The sequence below is a fragment of the Oryctolagus cuniculus genome, chromosome 6 (assembly GCF_051225735.1).
Source record: "Oryctolagus cuniculus isolate XC-2025 breed Fujian yellow rabbit chromosome 6, ASM5122573v1, whole genome shotgun sequence".
In the NCBI taxonomy this organism is placed as follows: Eukaryota; Metazoa; Chordata; class Mammalia; order Lagomorpha; family Leporidae; genus Oryctolagus; species Oryctolagus cuniculus.
In genome coordinates this window covers 37,168,560-37,186,512 of record NC_142872.1, presented here as the reverse complement: position 1 = coordinate 37,186,512, position 17,953 = coordinate 37,168,560, and the positions used below count along the sequence as shown (strand labels likewise).

At 41.9% G+C, this 17,953-nt stretch overlaps 2 protein-coding genes across 12 annotated transcripts in view; one reads left to right on the top strand and one right to left on the bottom strand.

The window, feature by feature from the left end:
- HTR4 (5-hydroxytryptamine receptor 4) overlaps positions 1-9,087 on the top strand; it is a 188,353-nt gene extending 179,266 nt beyond the window's left edge. For all 3 annotated transcript variants that reach the window (XM_089334939.1, XM_089334936.1, XM_089334935.1), the window contains exon 7: positions 5,579-9,087. In XM_089334939.1, the coding sequence (XP_089191065.1) occupies positions 5,579-5,666 (88 nt within the window). In that variant the 3' untranslated portion in view covers positions 5,667-9,087. The remainder of the gene's footprint in view (positions 1-5,578) is intronic.
- Positions 9,088-13,590: 4,503 nt separating this feature from the next.
- The window catches only part of FBXO38 (F-box protein 38), a 66,024-nt gene continuing 61,661 nt past the window's right edge, over positions 13,591-17,953 (bottom strand). For 6 of the 9 annotated variants that reach the window (XM_008255212.5, XM_002710296.6, XM_008255216.5 and 3 more), the window contains 4 exons: positions 16,441-16,586; positions 15,401-15,504; positions 14,558-14,671; positions 13,591-14,180 (listed from right to left, as the gene is read on the bottom strand). In XM_008255212.5, coding sequence (XP_008253434.2) covers positions 14,002-14,180; positions 14,558-14,671; positions 15,401-15,504; positions 16,441-16,586 — 543 coding nt within the window. In that variant the 3' untranslated portion in view covers positions 13,591-14,001. The remainder of the gene's footprint in view (positions 14,181-14,557; positions 14,672-15,400; positions 15,505-16,440; positions 16,587-17,953) is intronic. The other 3 variants (XR_011389800.2, XR_016235355.1, XR_016235356.1) reach the window with 1 other exon arrangement.

Genomic DNA, 17,953 nt, shown 5'->3' with positions numbered 1-17,953 from the left:
AAACAGATGGATAGAACAATGGAACAGAATAGAAACATCAGAAATTAATCCAATCATCAACATCAACTTATAATTTGACTAAGGAGCTACAATCAACCTGTGAAGCAAGGACAGTCTCTTCAACAAATGGTGCTGGGAAAACTGGATCTCCACATGCAGAATATGAAGCAGGACCCCTGCTTTACACCCCACACAAAAATCCACTCAACATGGACTAAAGATCTAAATCTATAACCAACACTATCAAATTATTAGAGAACATTTGGGAAACCCTGCAAGACACTGGCACAGGCAAAGAGTTCTTGGAAAAGACCCCAGAGGCACAGGCAATAAAAGCCAATATGAATAAATGGGGTTACATAAAATTGAGAAGTTTCTGCACTGGAAAATAAACACTCTGGAAAGTGAAGAGGCAACTGACAGAATGAGAAAAATATTTGCAAACTATGCAACTGATAAAGGATTAATAACCAAAATATATATAAAAGATCAAGAAACTCCACAACAACAAAACAAGTAATCCAATTAAGATAAGGACAAAGGACTTCAATGGATATTTTTCAAAAGATGAAATCCAAATGGCCAACAGACACATGAAAAAATGCTCAGGATCACTAGCTGTCAGGGAAATGCAAATCAGAACCACAATAAGGTTTCACCTCACCCCAGTTAGAATGGCTTTCATATAGAAATGAACAAATGCTGGCAAGGATGTGGGGAAAATGGTACTCTAATCCACTGTTGGTGGGAATGTAAACTGGTAGAAAGTTTGCAAGACTATGGAAGACAATATGGAGACACCTCAAAAATCTGAATATAGACCTACCATTTGACCAGCCATCCCACTCCTCAGAATTTACCCAAGGGAAATTAAAGCAGCAAATAAAAGACTTATCTGCACCCCCATGTTTATTGAAGCTCAATTCACAATAGCTAAGACATGGAATCAACCTAAATGTCCCCCAACCAAAGACTGGATAAAGAAACTATGGGATATGTACACAATGGACTATTACACAGGGGTAAAAAAATGAAAACCAGTCATTTGCAACAAAATGGATTAATCTGGAAATCATACTTAGTGAAATAAGGCAGTCCCATAGGGACAAATACCGTATGTTCTCCCTGATCTGTGATAATTAGTAGAACAACTATTATCTGTGCCCCCATGTTTATTGCAGCTCAATTCACAACCTAAATGCCCATCAACCAAAGATTGGATAAAGAAATTATAGGGTATGTACATTATGGAATACTACACAGTGATAAAAAAATAAATGAAATCTGGTCATTTACAACAAAATGGAATCAATCTGGAAAACATCATACTCAGTGAAATAAGCCAGTCCCCAAATAGACAAATACTATATGTTCTCCCTGATGTTTGAGAAATCATACAGCAACTAAAAAGTAATCTGTAGAACTTACTGTCGAGAAACAGTTCTTTTTCCTCATACTGTTTGTTGAACTCTTTAACATAGAGTTAATCATATGTGTATAAAGTCAATTGAGGATGGTTCTCATTAAAAAATTAGAGTGGGAATAAGAAAGGGAGGAGGAAATTTTACCTGTAAAGCCATGTAGTTCTGCATACATTCCTACAGAGTTACTTCTAAAGGTACAGCTTAAAAACTTGCCATGAGAAATTAAGCTGGGTGGTAAAAATGCCATCTTCAGTGTTAAAATGATCATAGTAAGTGTTACAGTGAGCATACAGATAGGGTTAAGCATTAAAGTGACCACATAAATAGAATCAAATGCCTGGTAATAAAGATAGAATTAAAAGGGAGAGAATGTTCCAATATGGGAAGCAATCTGCACAGCAGACTCATAGAATGAGCATCACTTTAAGTAACACTCTGACCCGAGAATCAGCCTTTAAGGCTTCCTGGTATGGCTGAAAAGTCCATTAGAGCATTTCAGGCATGGGAAGCCAAGACACTGTGGCATAAAATGTTGTACATGAAGGATCTGAGACCCCAGAAAAAAGAAGTGGCCATCCAAGAACAATGTACTTTTCTCTAGATAGTGCAGATAATTTCCACTCTGCTTATAGCCTTGTCCAAATACTGACGGAGTTAGTGTACTCAAAAGGCTTCCATAGCTTAGGCAGCTGATGTCAAGAGCCTTGGGTGATTACTGACGTGACACATAGAGTGTTACTTGTTGAATTAACAACAGGAGTCACTGTGCACTAACTTCCCATGCAGGACCTCTATGCTTAATAAGTTATGAGAGTTAACTGTAAAACTTGTTCTCATTTGTGTGTGTTTGTGTTAATTGCTGAAAATCTTTACTTAGTATAGAGTTGGTCTTCTGTATACAAAGTTAATTGAAAATAAATCTTAAGGGAGAAAGGGACTGGGAAGGGGAGAGGGAGGATGAGCAAGGGTGGGAGTGTGGGTAGGAGGGCAGGTATAGCGAGAAATAACTGTATTCCTAAATTTGTACTTATGAAATTTGTATTCACTAAATAAAAGGTTTATTTGAGGGGAAAAAAAGCTTCAACCCCTTTAATTCCACACCCATAGGAGTTTTGTTGACAAACTGTATTTGAAACCTGGCAGTTCCACATAGCTATATTCTATCCAGAGTTTGACCACTTATCACGTTTATAGCTCACACCAGGGCCAACAGAAGGCCTTCTCTCACCTGCTTCTGTAAACCCCTAATTGGTCTCTGTTCAAACCCCACCTCCCTTTCATCTGCTTTCAATAGAGAGACAGCCAGCTGGGAGCTTATTTGGACCATCATGGCTCTACTCAAACCCTCCACGGTAATAGAAGCCATAGCCTTATAGGGATCTGCAAAGTCACCTACACGCCAACTCCGGCCCCGGATGCCTACTGGCTTCAACTCCTCTCACTCCTCCCCTTCCTCTTTCCCCAGTCCCTTACATTCTTGCTATTTTTTCTGACAGGCCAGGCATCATCTCACCTCAGGACTCTTGTATTTGCTCTTCTTTTTACCCAGAATGATTTTTTTCCAAAGATATACACATCTCCCTCCTTCAATCAGGAGACAGAAATCTGTTATTTAAACAATATTTAAATAAAAAGTTAACTAGCCATATAGTTATTAACTGCTGAAAGAACAAAAAGGAATATTCTGTTGTATTATGGTTCCCTCTACTGGCTCTTGGGCTTAGGGGATACAGAGGATAAAAGGAGCAGAGTGGGAACCCCACCAAGCAGAAACTTAGACCTTTGAGGATGAGGCACTAACCAGACGCAGCTGCTGTCGCTGAGGGGCTGCCATAAAGCTGGCTATGCAGAGCTTTAGACACTGTTAAGTGGATTCAGCTGCTGCTCCAGGCAGGCACTGCCTCTTCTGGGAGAAGATGCTCGCAGAACCCTTAAGCGGACAGGAAGATTGCCAGAAGAGTTAGCACCCTCTCCTTCCTCCACCCTGCAGTCCTCACCAAAGCCCACAACTTGAGCAGCCTCACCAGGAGCTGGTCAACAAAGGCAGGCATTCGGTTTGCAGAATGACAAAGCCCTGTCTGGTAGGGAAGCTTCGAGGCTGATCTGTGACTCTTCTGCTGCAATACTAACTTCCCTCAAGTCTTAACATACCTCATGGGGACCTCTCCTGGCCATGGTAGTTAATAGCATATGATCTGACCCTTATTTCCTTGCTCATCTTACTCTTGCCCCAGAACTGACCTAGCTGGCTAGCAGTGGAATAGGTTGTTAGTTCTTCATGTCAAGGCCCACTTGCTCACCTCTCTGCAGCTGCAGTGGATGGTGAGAGCTCAGACGCATGCCCTTCACTCGATCTATGTTTCTCCATTAAAACTTGCTTCTGTTATGGGCTAACTTAAGCCTGAATTCAGTATTTCAGGTTCTTGCCCTCTACTTAGATAAGAATTCTAAGTACTGGCTCAAACAAGACATGCAACATGGCAAGGTTTAGACTTTACTTAGAGAGTGAGCCAAACACACCAGAACGTAAGGGCATTATTAAGGAAGGGTAGGCCAAGAAGAGTAAATGAGGAGTTCCATACCAATCGTTTCCAGGGAGCAGGCCAAAAGCTGCAAGCAAAGAGGGCATGCGGGCAGGAGAGTGGCGAGAGGGCGGCAAGAGAAGTGGCAGATAGCAAGCACGAGACGCCCAGGCCCAGGCCTCTGCAGGCCTCTCATTCACTTCCAAAAGGGGAGTGGTTACACAGCCAGATTGACAGGAGGGTGGATACAGGTGAGATCACTCAGGGGGCAGAGGGTGTGGCCTCTAGCTCACCAACCTACTCTTGTCTCCCTGACCTGTCTGATATTACTTCTATCCAGCTAAGAGGGCTGTTTATTCTAGATTAGGAACTCTCCCAGTAGTATTGACATTCTAGGACAGATAATTCTTTGTTGCGAGAGTGTGCTGTGTATTGCACAATCTTTAGCTACATCTCTGGTCTCTACCAAGCAGACGGCAATAGCAACATGTTCTCAATGATAATCAGAATGATAATCAAGAATAATCAAGTGGTTCCTGGGGGCAAAACGCTCCCTGCTGGGAACCTTCTTCTAGATATATAAGATGGTGGATGGGTTGTGTGACAATCAGACAGTTAGGTGCTGGCATCAGAATAAGTGGGTTTGATTGGATATGTCTTCACATATTACCTGTTTTTCCCTGGGCCAGTCACTAAACATATTTGTCATTTTGATTAGCCAACATGAAAATCTTGGGATAATCATTATGATTAAAAAAAGGAATTCACAGAGGGGGTTTTACACAGAACAACCCATTCATAGAAGTAGGTGATAACTTATTGTAATTATCAAATTCAAAACAAAGCCTCAGTGTAAGTCATGAGAAGTCAACAACAACATATGATGTGCTGCCAACTTAGGATGCCAGATAACTGGTGATTTTCTCCTTGAATGGGCTTGATGCTGGACTCAGAGAAGTAAATGGTGATTGTGCTCCTAAAGTCTAGAGATTTCCTACAAATGCCTGCCATGATGAGGTGCACCTGTAATTGGGATGGCCTTAAACACAATGAACAATGAACATGTTGAGTGCAACTGTGTGACACTGCAGTAAAATTATTCAAACTTGTCAAGCAGTAATTTCACTGCAATGCTTACAGTCAACTTACTGTTTGATTCATTTAATTGACTTCCTACTCTAAATGACACCAAAAAGAATCAAAGCAACAAATACAGTCACATTATTTTTCAGGCCCTGAATGCTGTATGCATTTCAATCAGCACTTTGATATTCCTGAATGCAAAATGGTAGAGGGAACTTGGCATACATGTTCAGGTGCAGCAGGAGATTCATTCTGATGAGTAATACAGGAACCCCAGGCTTTCCTGGGACAAATCTGGCTCCAGCTCTTCCACTCACTCTGTGAAACCCTGGGTCTGCTGTTTCCTCCAAGACTCAGTTTCACCTTTAACATCTGGATGTAGTTTTCTGGTCTGTGAAGTTCTATGTGAAGTTCTGTTAAGTTCTAATCTGTCCCCAGTGTCACCTCACCATGCCCTTAGAAGCATGCACAGAAATGGAGGGAGCAGTTTCTTGGGTGTCTCTGATGCGTGCCTGTTGAATTCTCATGCCCTCTTTCTTTCCTCCCTAGGTACACAGTTCTGCACAGTGGACAGCACCAGGAACTTGAGAAACTGCCCATACACAATGACCCAGAATCCCTGGAATCATGCTTCTGATGGAGGATGTGGCTCACCACTTAGCCATTCATTCCCATTCATGTGCATGAACAGGACACCCTGGAATCACTCCTGATCTCCCTCATCACCACTAGTGAGGCATGACACAATGGGGACATGGGTCCAGGGAAAGTTCGTGGAGGACCCACCATCAAGAGCACTGAGGATCTCTGCATTGTGAAGGGACTTCAGGCACCTTCGGGTTTAGCCTCCCCTGCCAAGGCAGGAGTAGCATCTTCCATTGCATCCCTGAAAGCTGTCAGTCTCTGCTTGCATACCTCCACTGGCAGGAGCTCACTACCTCCTAATACAGCCTCCGATATCATGGGGGAAGCTTTATTTATAAGGAAATTCCTTTGTCAGAACACAAGTCTGTCACGCTCCTTATTCCATCTGGGGTCATGTAATTGGTTCCTTCTTCCCCATGAGAATCCACAGATGTTGGAAGACAATCATCTGCCACTCACCCACATCCTTCAGTCTTCTCTCAAAACTAAACATCACCAATCCTCTCCACTCCGGTCATTTTCTTCTGGACAGGCCTTAGTGGGTAAAGAAACCAGAGCTCTTTTAACGAAGTTGATATCGATAGCAAGATGTTGGCTAGAAGCACTGACATCCTGATGAGCGAGGCATCAGGATGTTTACTTTAAAGCTGGGCTCACTCATCTTTTCCTTTCCCTATTCTTGGGGATAGACTTTGGAGACACTGCTTAGGTTGTGGTTTTCGACCTATTAGCCAAGGAATCTTTATATATATATATATAGCTGCTGTGGACTCTGTGTGTGTGTGTGTGTGTGTGTTGAAAGTTGCCGTTTTTTTAATCGGCATGCTGGTGATGAGGTCATTTGGGATGAATCTGGATTTTCTTTCCATGGGATAGGAAAGGACGCTCTTCGACGCTGCTCTGAGGCTGTTGACAGTGGTCTTACAATTCAGAGTTCAGCAGGGCAAACAGTTGCTCCCTTAGGACACCTTTCAGGAGCACTCAGGGCTCTGAGTTGAGGCAGTGCCCGGTGCCACCAGGCAGGGCAGTTTTCTCCTCTGAGCTAAGACATGAACACAGTTTAATTTTCTTAGGTAACTTGGGGATCGCGTTTTCTATACTCTTGGCCGGCCAGATTTCATTCCCCGGAAACCACTGAGGAAATCCTTCTCACTGTCACTTTATTCTCTCTGATGAGATTCTAAAGGCAAATTCTTTTCCAGCTGCCTCCCTTTTTGCTGCCAATAAAAACTCTACTGGAAGGATTCATTGCTGGTCTATACAGTGAAACAAAGGAAAGACGGGAGGCAGGTGGTGTTGGGGTGCATTTGTGACTCACGTGAGATAGATGTGTTTGGGAGTTTAAGCTTCCTTGCCTTTCTTCTTTATCTACTGATTAGTCTTCATGTGTGAACGCTGAAGCCACAATTGCCTCATAAACCCCTTCATAAAACCGTGAAGGTGGAACTCACTAGTGCCCCACCCTCTGCATCCTCATACATGGTGAGAAGGGATAGGCAGACCCCACAAAGGACTAGGTGACTAACCATCTGGCTTGGGCACTGAAAGCCCCACATCCCAGGAGACTCCACAGTCCTGGCCCACTGAGGGCAGTTGGTCACCACACTGATGGGGCCTCTCTGGGTTGAGGATAAATACCTCTTCTCAGAATGGTTTCCCTTCTTCACTTTTTATGGAATAGGCTGAGATTAGTCAATCTGGAAGCCCTGAACTCTCCACACGCTGGCTAAAATGTAGTCCCTGTTCTCTCCCAACCACAAAGCAATTCTTAGGGAACAACTAAGAGCTAATAAGAATCAGATTGAAGTGAGTAGGGATATGTTTACTGTTTTGAGACTTCTGATCAACTTTGTTTAATGCCCCAATATTGATAAGACTTATTACTTGATATGCACACACATGCATATGAAAGTATTGTAGAATTTCTTTTTCTATGAAACACTTTTCTGGAGGCTTAGCAACCTTATGTTCTTATGAAAAACATTATTTCTCAAAGGAAGATATCCAAATAAAATGGCATCTTGGATTCAATAGGGATCCAAAGATTACAATGCTAGTGAGAAAAGGAGATCCACTATATCACACGATTCTTCCTGACTCTCTGAACGAGCTTCCAGGAGCTTCCCATGATTGGTGTCTTCAGAGGTCACGGACACCCAAGAACATGGAAAGGGAGCAATTGCATGCACAGTGGCTCCTGCCATTGTAAATGAAGGGGCGTCCTTTGCAGAAGAGGGCCTCACAAGCATGCTTTGCTACCTCGTTGCTATAGGGGTTGGGACACTGTGGGTGGTGTACCAAATGCCCACATTGGTGGTTCATAGGATAGGATCAGATTGGTTCTATTTGGATGGCTGTCACGCTAGCATTAGTTAAATCAGTGACTTCCAGGAATCTAGGTAATTGATGTGTATGGGAGACTTAGGATTCCCAGCTTGTCCAAGGAAGGAGAACTTGCACTCTTCCAGGGAACCTGCAATGTCAAGAAGAGCTACTTCTGTGGAAGAGGCAGATGTGGCCCCAGTCACATTTGCCAGATGGACGTGTACAATCATTAAGGTGATGGATGCTGTAGCCAGACTGCCCTATGCCTGGGATAAAGGTGTGTGTGTGTGGGGGTCATTGTGCTTCCTCTCCACTTGTCCTGCCTGCAGGACTCTCCAGCCCTGAAACTTCCATTCTGGTCCTCACCACTCACAGCTAGAAAGGAAAAGAAATAAAATCCAACTTCTTCCACTGACACCCTAACGTATATTTGTAGTAAAACCTTTCTGAGAGTTCACCTGCTTTCTCATTAACACATCTCCTTCATGCTACTGACTTGCTATGTCTTGAAGCAAATTGTGTCTAGATGGGAATGGGGATGGACAACGGAGGAGGGAGAGAGGGGAGCCAGGGAGACAGTGAAATTACCTTTAATATTGTTTTCAAGTAAGAACAAAAACAATGTCTTCATGGTGTTGTGTTGTCTACCCATTTACCTTTTTGGTGAGAGATTCATGTTGCTTTTCTTTTTTACTCTATTATTCTGCTTTGCTCTGGTAAGCAGAAGGAAAAAGAAGGCTAATGTATTTACCTCTTCTAGCCAAAATTTCAATCTTTTTCATCTAGTCTCTATAAAACTGAGTCTCAACACTTAGTTTGCATTTAAGCAACTGAGAGATGGGCTTGAAGGCCTGAGTGTGGTATGTGTAGCTTTGGGCCATGATCAGCACTTTGTTTCATTGAGCTCCCCTGCAAAATAGAAAGCGTGTCTAAGCTTATAGTCTTGGAAGTGTTCCAACATGGGCCATCCCAGAGCCACTGTTAAAGAGTCTTACCAAATATGTGTGCTGCTTGTACTGTGACTTATTTCCTACCATTATTTTAGTTGATTCAAGTTTTTATTTATATAAATTTATTTTAAAAGGACACAGTATACTGTTATCAGTGCCCCCAAAGAGAAAATAAGCACTGCTTGCTGTCAATAGAAAGCAACCACAAAGATCAATCAGTGAAAACAAAACAAGGTTGAGTTCTAATGAGATGCTAGCTCTCAAAGCTTGTCCTCTGTGTGTGTGTAAAAGGGAGATGAGTGCGTGTTGGAGAGCTAGTAGGGGCGCCCTCCCTCCCTTCTGGGACCTTTTCAGCTAATTGGAAGGGATGAAGAGAATTAAGAGATGAACTACTAAACTGTAAATATTAGAGTGATTTAACTGCAAGTTCCATTAAACACTTACGAAAACATAGGATAGAAAAGAAATGAAACTGCTTACAGTTTTTTTAAGCAGTCTCTTTTAAAAAAGTTTTATTTATTTAATTGAAAGAGTGAATAAAAAAGGAGACACACACACACACAGAAAGACAGAGAGAGAGAGAGAGAGAATCTTTCACCTTCTAGCTTACTTCTCAAATGCCTACAAAGCTGGGGCTGGGGCTGGGGCTGGGGCTGGGGCTGCGGCTGCGGCTGGGGCTGGGCCTGGGCCTGGGCCAGGCAGTCTAGGTTTCCCACATGGATGGCAACAACCCAAGTAATGGAGTAACCACCTGCTCCCTCCCACAGCGTGCATCAGCAGGAAGTTGGATGAGAACTGGAGTAGGGACCTGGAAGCCAGGCACACAGATGTCAGATGTTGGCATCCCAAGGGGCAGCTTAATTCATTGCACCACAACACTCACCCCAGATTAAATTTTAACTACTGATCTACTCAATTCAGATAAGCTTTCTTTGTCCTTTTAGCTCACTCCACACCATACGTAAAATAATAAAACAGCAATAATAAGAAAGCTAATGTTTTATGAGCTCCTTTCTATTAGATATTATAGCAAGTGCTTTATATGAATTTTTTCATTTAATCCTCATAAAATCCTTACAAAAGTTACCAAAGTCATCCCTGCTTTATAGAAAAAACCTCAGTTGAAACATCTGATGACTAGACAAGATAACAGGCTGATTCTCAAGTCTGTAGTTCCAAATGTGTGCAATAGTGCACACTGTAGGGATTGATGCATTCCATGTGCATGTGATACACTCTGCAGGACAGTGCAGTGAACAAGCTAGAGGTGACCTCTTTGTTCATGTTGCCAACTTCTCCCTTCACCATCAGCTTGCAGCCTGGAGAGGAACTGCTGACAAGCCTATTCTAGTCTGAACTCGCTTTCTTTTATTATTCTCTGCTTTTGCTCCCACTCTGGGAGCCTTAGTTTCTACCTTTAAACAATGGGGGAATTCAGGTAGACGGCTGACTGACAAAGCCCTCGGTGCTGATCTTTCATGATCATACTAGTATTCATAAGCCTGGGGTAACTGAATAACCAGCAACTGACTGTGAGAAGAGGTATGTGAGCCTCGGAAAGCACTGACCCGGTGGGTTCCAGATCATCACAGTGGCTACCCCTACAGGGACAGTTCTGCAGAAGGTAGTCTGACTTCCCCCACATTTCTTGGTTGGAACCCAGAATACTACTGGCCATGCTTCCTTGGGTTCCAGTGAGCATCAATGATCTCACCCTGCAGGTTCGTTACTGTTACTCTGTGCTTTCACAAAATCTCTGTGCCTCTCACAGCAGCTTATGGGGAGGGACTGTTGACTTCATTTTGTACAAGAGGAAATACTTTGTCAGAGAAAGTGATTTGCTCATGGACACAGAGCTTATATGGGGCAGAAGTCAGGACTGGAAACACTTCATGTCTACCCATTCTAACAGTGCTTATTCTCCTTCTTCTTCAAATTCATTTTATTTCTAAATATACAAATTATATTATTAGCCTATATAAACCATGGATTACAAATGAATATTTATGCAAGGAAACTAAGGCTCAAAGGTAGGACCTGTGACTTCCGCCAGGTCACTTTGCAGTTCTCTGAGGAAGTCAGAACCTGAACTCAAGTCTTCTGACTACAAATACAAAGTCCCTATAGAAATTGTGGTGCCAGTTATTTACATTTTAAAGAATCAGACCCATATTCCTGGTACCATGAGATACTAGATTCTCAGATAATAAACTTAATTCAGTCATAGGTCATCATGAGATGTTTAAGTCCTTTTAAAAATGTGCCACAGTGCTCTACAAGCTGGAGGCAATACTGAAAGGATAAAAAGGACAACTTAATTCTCCATGGCAGGTACAGCAAACTGGCCTGGGGGCCAGATCTGGTCTCTAAGCCTTCACATTTACTTTTCTAAATGGCTGGGGGGAAAAAATCAAGAGTAGTATTTTGTGACGTGAAAATTATGTACAATTCAAATTTGTGTCCATAAAGTTTACTGCAACATAGCCATGTCCATCTGTTTACACGGCCTATGGCTTTTACACTATGACAGCTGAGTAGTTGCCTGTCTGTGGCCCTTTGGGTCTTCAATTTACTATCTCACCCTATTTCGAAAGTTTGCGGATCCCTGCTGGAGGGTAATCACTTTCTAGTCATTCATTCTGTATGTTTACCAAGTGCTGATTTCAGGACCTTACAGCTACCAAGATTTGTTTTTGTCAGTCTTTCCAGTCTAGGTACCTTCACAATGCTTTTAGTGCTCCCTGCTAACATTAGATAACATGAATAAACAAAGAACTTAGAAAGCAGCAGCCCCTTGTGGCCACCGTAAGCATTGTTTAGATGACTTGGTTATGGATATAGTGAAACACCAGGGTTACACTGAGTTTTAGCTGAAAATTGGGGAACCCAGCTTATTCTAAAATACCTAGGATGTTCCGTAATTTCTTTCCTGTGTGTAACTGACCATAATTCTAACCTGGACAGTGGGAAACACTCTTGTTTAGAGAAGTTTAAAACAATGTAATTGGGAATGAGCATTTAGTCTAGCAGTTCAGATGCTCCTATCCCACATGGGAGTGCCTGAGCTACGTTCTTGGTGCCAGCTCTTGATTCCAGCTTCCTGCCAATGCAGAATCTTGGAAGCAGTGGTGATATGCAGGTGAGAGACCTGAACTGACTTCTCAGGTGGTTCCTGGACTTGGGTCCAGGTCCAAACTCAGCTACTGGGGACATCTGGGAAATAAACCACTGGATGGATGCTGTTTCTAAAATTAAAAAATAGTGACAGAACACGGTACCTAGTTGAATCATTTTTCCTCATGTAATAGAAGAATCTTTGTAGAGAGAACTGTGAAGAAATCTTTGAAGAATCTCTGAAGAGCCTTTGAAGACAGAACTGTGAAGAAAGATACTATTATTCAGAATATTATAATATTAGCAAACTTGCTGACATTCTTGTACTTCTATCATTAACACCAGAGGTAGCTCAGTGATACATGGGATTCTTGTCTTAACTACCTAGCCTAAACCAGGTCATGACCATAGGTTAGTAATTTCCCCTTTCTGGGCTTTGATTGATTTCTTGTAAATGAATGGGTTGGAAAAACCCTAAAGAACATTTACACCTTCTACAGACCATAACTGCAATGCCTATTTGCAAAGAGTTTCTACATTTTCTCAAAGACCTTCAGAGTTTAAATAATTTGCTAAGGTCACTCAGTTTGCAAGTGGCAAAGCCATGACTAGAATGCGGGTGTTGACCTAAAGTTTTTGTTCTTGATCCTTGACACCACAACAGAAATATATATCCCTGCCATCCCAGGGTAATTTCTCACCTTGAGGAAGAAGAAAGGTCATTTCCTGATGACCTATATTCAGTAGTTCCTAGTGCTGTATTAGAATTCTGTTGAGTTAAAGAATGTTAACACAGGGTCCGGTGCTGTGGCATAGCGAGTAAAGCCGCTGCAGGCAGTGCCGGCATCCCACATGGGCACCAGTTTGAGTCCCGGCTGCTCCACTTCTGATCCAGCTCTCTGTTGTAGCCTGGGAAAGCAGTAGAAGATGGCCCAAGCCCTTGGGCCCCCACGCCCACGTGGGAGACCCAGAAAAAGCTCCAGGCTTCGGATCGGCACAGCTCTGGCTGTTGTGGCCAATTGGGGAGTGAACCAGCGATTCTCTCTCTCCAACTCTCCTCTCTCTGTGTAACTTCGACTTTCAAATGAATAAATAAATCTTAAAAAAAAGAGAACATAACACAGCCCCAGAACTTCTAAAAGAGATAATAAATTGGGTAACACTGAAGTCTTATCTAGACATAACTATATCTTGTTTTTCTATGCAGTCTTTGCTACTACTCTTTAAAAAGAGGGATTCAGGTCCAAGGCAAGAAAAAAACTTTAATAAATTTTTATTTTTATATTGAAGATAAAGCAAGTATACAATTGATGTGGAAATAAATAACTAGAAAAGCTTTGGAAACCTTCCCATTTCTCCTTCCATGTCATTTATTTTAAGCTCATGAGTCTTTTTGATTTTTAAGAAACATGGCAATTATAAAGCCAAGAGAAAAGAAAAAAAACACATCATTGTACACAAACATAGCCTTCTGTCTATAGAGTTTAGTTGGTATTTTAATGACAAAAAAAAGCACACAGACACAACCACTCTTCAACAGATTTACTCAAACAGCTCTGCTCAAGAAGAAAAAGGCACAGATTTAAGGGGATGACAGTGATTAAGAACATATAAATGAGGGCTCAGTCAAAAAAGATACTTTATGAACTAAGGAAAAAGAAAATGAACTTTTTCAAATTATCTGCCTTCATTAAAATGGATTTTTAAATTAAATTGTATAAACATATGATATAAAGTTGGTACTTTAGGAAGTGTCTTTGTATATTTCCTTTATGTACAAATCTTTGTATACAATTTCAATGCTCCTTATATATTTCCTATGTATCAAACTGAGCCAGCACCTTCCCACTGCATGCCCCAAGCCTCTGTGGAGCATTCTGGCAGCTGGATGGTCTCAGATGCTTTCTGCCAGAATAGCCGGAAAGAAACAGGGACCAATCAAATGTAGTCATCTTCAACTGGCTCTCCGTTGACATCACAATAGTGGATAAAAATTGCCACTACTCGCTGAAACACACCCTTCTTCATCTGACGCATCTCTGAGATTTCTTCTCCTATTGTCTCCATACAGATGTCTGCAGACAGCTGTCCTTTCCTTCTAGGGGCATAGATGGTGCCTTGGAAATGAGACAGAAAAGGGAAGACATGTACAATGATTAGAACAATATGTATATCAGCATAAGCTATCCTTATCTACTGAAATACAATGTAACTGATACATGGATACTTCATCTTATATTAAAGATGCCTAAGGCAGCAGATCTGATTAAATCATACAAAAATAAAATTGGTGAGAATGTCAATATCTCCAGTGAGTCCACTGATCACCTATTATACAAATTCAGAGCTGTTTCTTTCGAGGAAAATAAAAACATGTATACCGGGAAACCATTTAAAAGCTGCACTTCTCCTAACTCTCAAAAACATAATATTAAGTATTCAGTGTAGAATACACTAAAACCAGAGAATACAAATAAAGCCAGGTCATGATTACTTTCTTCATCATCTTCAAAGTCGTATCGAGCGAAGCTGTTGGGCTCTGCTGCTCGCAGTGACCTCAGCCAAGGGAAGTCAGAAATCATGGAGTATGGAGCTCCATCCACAACACCTAAAATAAGAAGACAGAAGTAATATTGCTACTGGTGTGAAGTGCTGACAGGGCCAAACTGAGTATTTTATATGCAGAACGTAAAAGTGAGAGTGAGCCAGGGGTCGTCAAGTCATTTCCAATGCTCACACTATAGCAATCATGAGTTTTTCTCTACGTTTTGTGTTTCAATAGTACTTTTGATTATTCGAGGGATGGTAAAGACTCAAACAGGCAGAGCTAATGATCTAGTCCCCGCATCCTTGCAGATACTCCAATCATGCATTATTTTGAGGAATTCTAAGATTTACATTCATATCATCCCCAAGGCATGTCCCTTCATGTAGCTCCCAGCTATTTAGCTTTACAATCATTTTAAGGCCGGCGCCGTGGCTCAATAGGCTAATCCTCCACCTTGCGGCGCCGGCACACCGGGTTCTAGTCCCGGTTGGGGCACCGGATTCTGTCCCGGTTGCCCCTCTTCCAGGCCAGCTCTCTGCTATGGCCAGGGAGTGCAGTGGAGGATGGCCCAGGTGCTTGGGCCCTGCACCCCATGGGAGACCAGGAAAAGCACCTGGATCCTGGCTCCTGCCATCGGATCAGCGCGGTGCGCCGGCTGCAGCGGCGGCCATTGGAGGGTGAACCAACGGCAAAGGAAGACCTTTCTCTCTCTGTCTCTCTCTCTCACTGTCCACTCTGCCTGTCAAAAATTAAAAAAAAAAAAAAAAAAAAATCATTTTAAAAACTCACCTTCTAAAGTATATATTTCTCTTCCCCAGGGGTACTTGGGGTACTTCTTTAGGTCTTCTTCACTTCGGGTCGCTTCGGGGAAGAATTCATATTTAATGAGCTCTCTGGAGGCAAGAGGAAAAATTAAATAAAAATTACAAACTGGAAATACTGTTAGGGTGTACAGTAGGTAAGAGGCTGTGAAAATTGCTTCAGGTCCAGATTTTACAGAACAGTTCAAGCCAAACATTAAATATTTAACAAAAGTAAGATACACTCAAACAAAAGAATATAAGCCTAGCCTGGTCAAAATTACTTTTTTCACTATCTTCCAAATCAAATAAGGGCAAGAAAGAAAGCCATTCTTGAAGCAAATGCCTTCTATGTAGAAGGTGCTTAACACAAAAATCACATAACAAGTAGATAAAAAGTCCAATTTTCTAATGATATAAAACATCATTCCTAAGATTCTCTTTAATTTGATCTCTTTTCCGTATCTCAAGGCTAAAGAAATGAAGTCAAATATATATGAATAGTCTGTTTTGTAATTTTCACTAAGTTTGAAAATAAAAAGTAACAAACATACATGTATGCTTTTTAAATTCTCATTTCCCTCAGTTTTTAATTATGCTAATTTCAAATGTCTGCCTAAAAAGCTCAGATGGAATCACTTAAAATAAGGAATACAGCAGTCCTCCCATATCCATAGTTTTGCCTTCCACTGTGTCAGAACCCACAGTCAACTATAGTCTGAAATATTAAATAGGAAAACCCCAGAAACAACTCATAAGTTTGAAGTAACTTTTATTGGAGTATGTTATTAGTTACTGTTGTTAATCTCTTTCTGTGCCCGATGAATAAATTGAACTTCATTTCAGGTATATATGCATAGGAAAAAAATAGATATTTAAGGTTTGGTACTATTCATGGTTTCAGGCATCTGTGAGGTCTTGGAATGCATCCCTGCAGAGAAGGGGAAACTACTGCAACTTATTTGCTTCTGGGAGTGTTGGCTATGAGAAATGACTGAAAAGGCCTTTAGGGGCCGCAGAGTGACTTACTGATTGATGTTTGCAATAGTGTCCATCCAGCTGCGAATGCGCACCTTGTTCCGGACATTGGGAGGGTTACTGAATTCATGGATAATACAGATGTGATAGGGGTAGGGACCACTAAACAGCTTCTGCTCTAAAGTTAGTGTGTCCACCTGTGGAAGACATCACAAAAGTCTTTGGATTCAGAAAGTGAAAGCCTTAGTAATTTATCTCCTAGAGTTTGATCAATCATTCCTTGGGCCAGTTTAAAAAAAAAAAATCTTTGGCTGATGTAATCATATTCTGATCTGAACGAGCCTGTCATGCTGGAAGCAAGATCTACAAGTTACACAGTATAGGGAACTCAGTGATTGATATTTCACTGTTACATAAGTATCCATTAAACCAAAGAATCTTCAATGAGGTAACCAATCTCAGTCAACACAGAATCTACTTTTGAATACGTACTTTATGGGGTTAAGTATTGACTGCATTCCAGAACTGTGAATATATGATCCCATTCACTCTATTCAAACTGGCCTGTTGCGCACTTTGAGAAACACATTTTCCTGCCTCCCTTGTAGTCCTTGTTCACACTGCTTTCTGATGGAATGCTCTTTCCTATCCCTAGTTACAAATCCCACACTGGCAATCTTAGTGGCATTTACATTTATCTCCTTTTTAGGAAGACAAACTTCAGGGAAGGATAACATTCAATGTATTTTTCAGCACCCAGAAAAATCTGAGTGTTGAGAGACTCAAGAATTTGTTGAACTGACTCATACAAAGACTATAAATGCTTACTTTAAATTCTCTTTTGACATCAAGCATAGAGTCTCGTATACACAGCATATTCCTAATAATAAGGGTAATAATGGCCACTATCATCTGATTGCTTACTATACTCAGCAACTGTCCCTTCACATCACACGTATTAAATATCACAATAACACCAGGTATACTATTATTCTAATTTTACAGTTGAAGAAATTAGGACATAAGTCTAGTGATCTGCTGGGAGTCAGAAAGTCAGAATTTGAATCAGGCAGTCTAAAACCAGAATCTGCACTCTTAACCACAGGTAACTTTAAGTAAGTATAAAACCCTGTTGGAGGTGACCTTGTGGCAAAGATGGATAAACTGTCAGTGTGCCACAAGAGTATGACAGGGCTGGAGTTGTGGCATAGGGGGTAAAGCTGCCACCTGCAATGCTAGCGTTCCATATGGGCACTAGTTTATGTCTGGCTGCTCCACTTCCAATCCAGCTTCCTGATAATGGCTTGGGAAAAGCAGCAGAAGATGGCCCAACTTCTTGCACCCCTGCACCCACATGGGAGACCTGGAAGAAGTTCCTGGCTCCTCTTGGCCGGCGCCATGGCTCACTAGGCTAATCTTCTGCCTGTGGCGGCAGCACTCCGGGTTCTAGTCCTGGTCGGGACACCGGATTCTGTTCCGGTTGCTACTCTTCCAGTCCAGCTCTCTGCTGTGGCCCGGGAAGGCAGTGGAGGATGGCCCAAGTGCTAGGGCCCTGCACCCACAT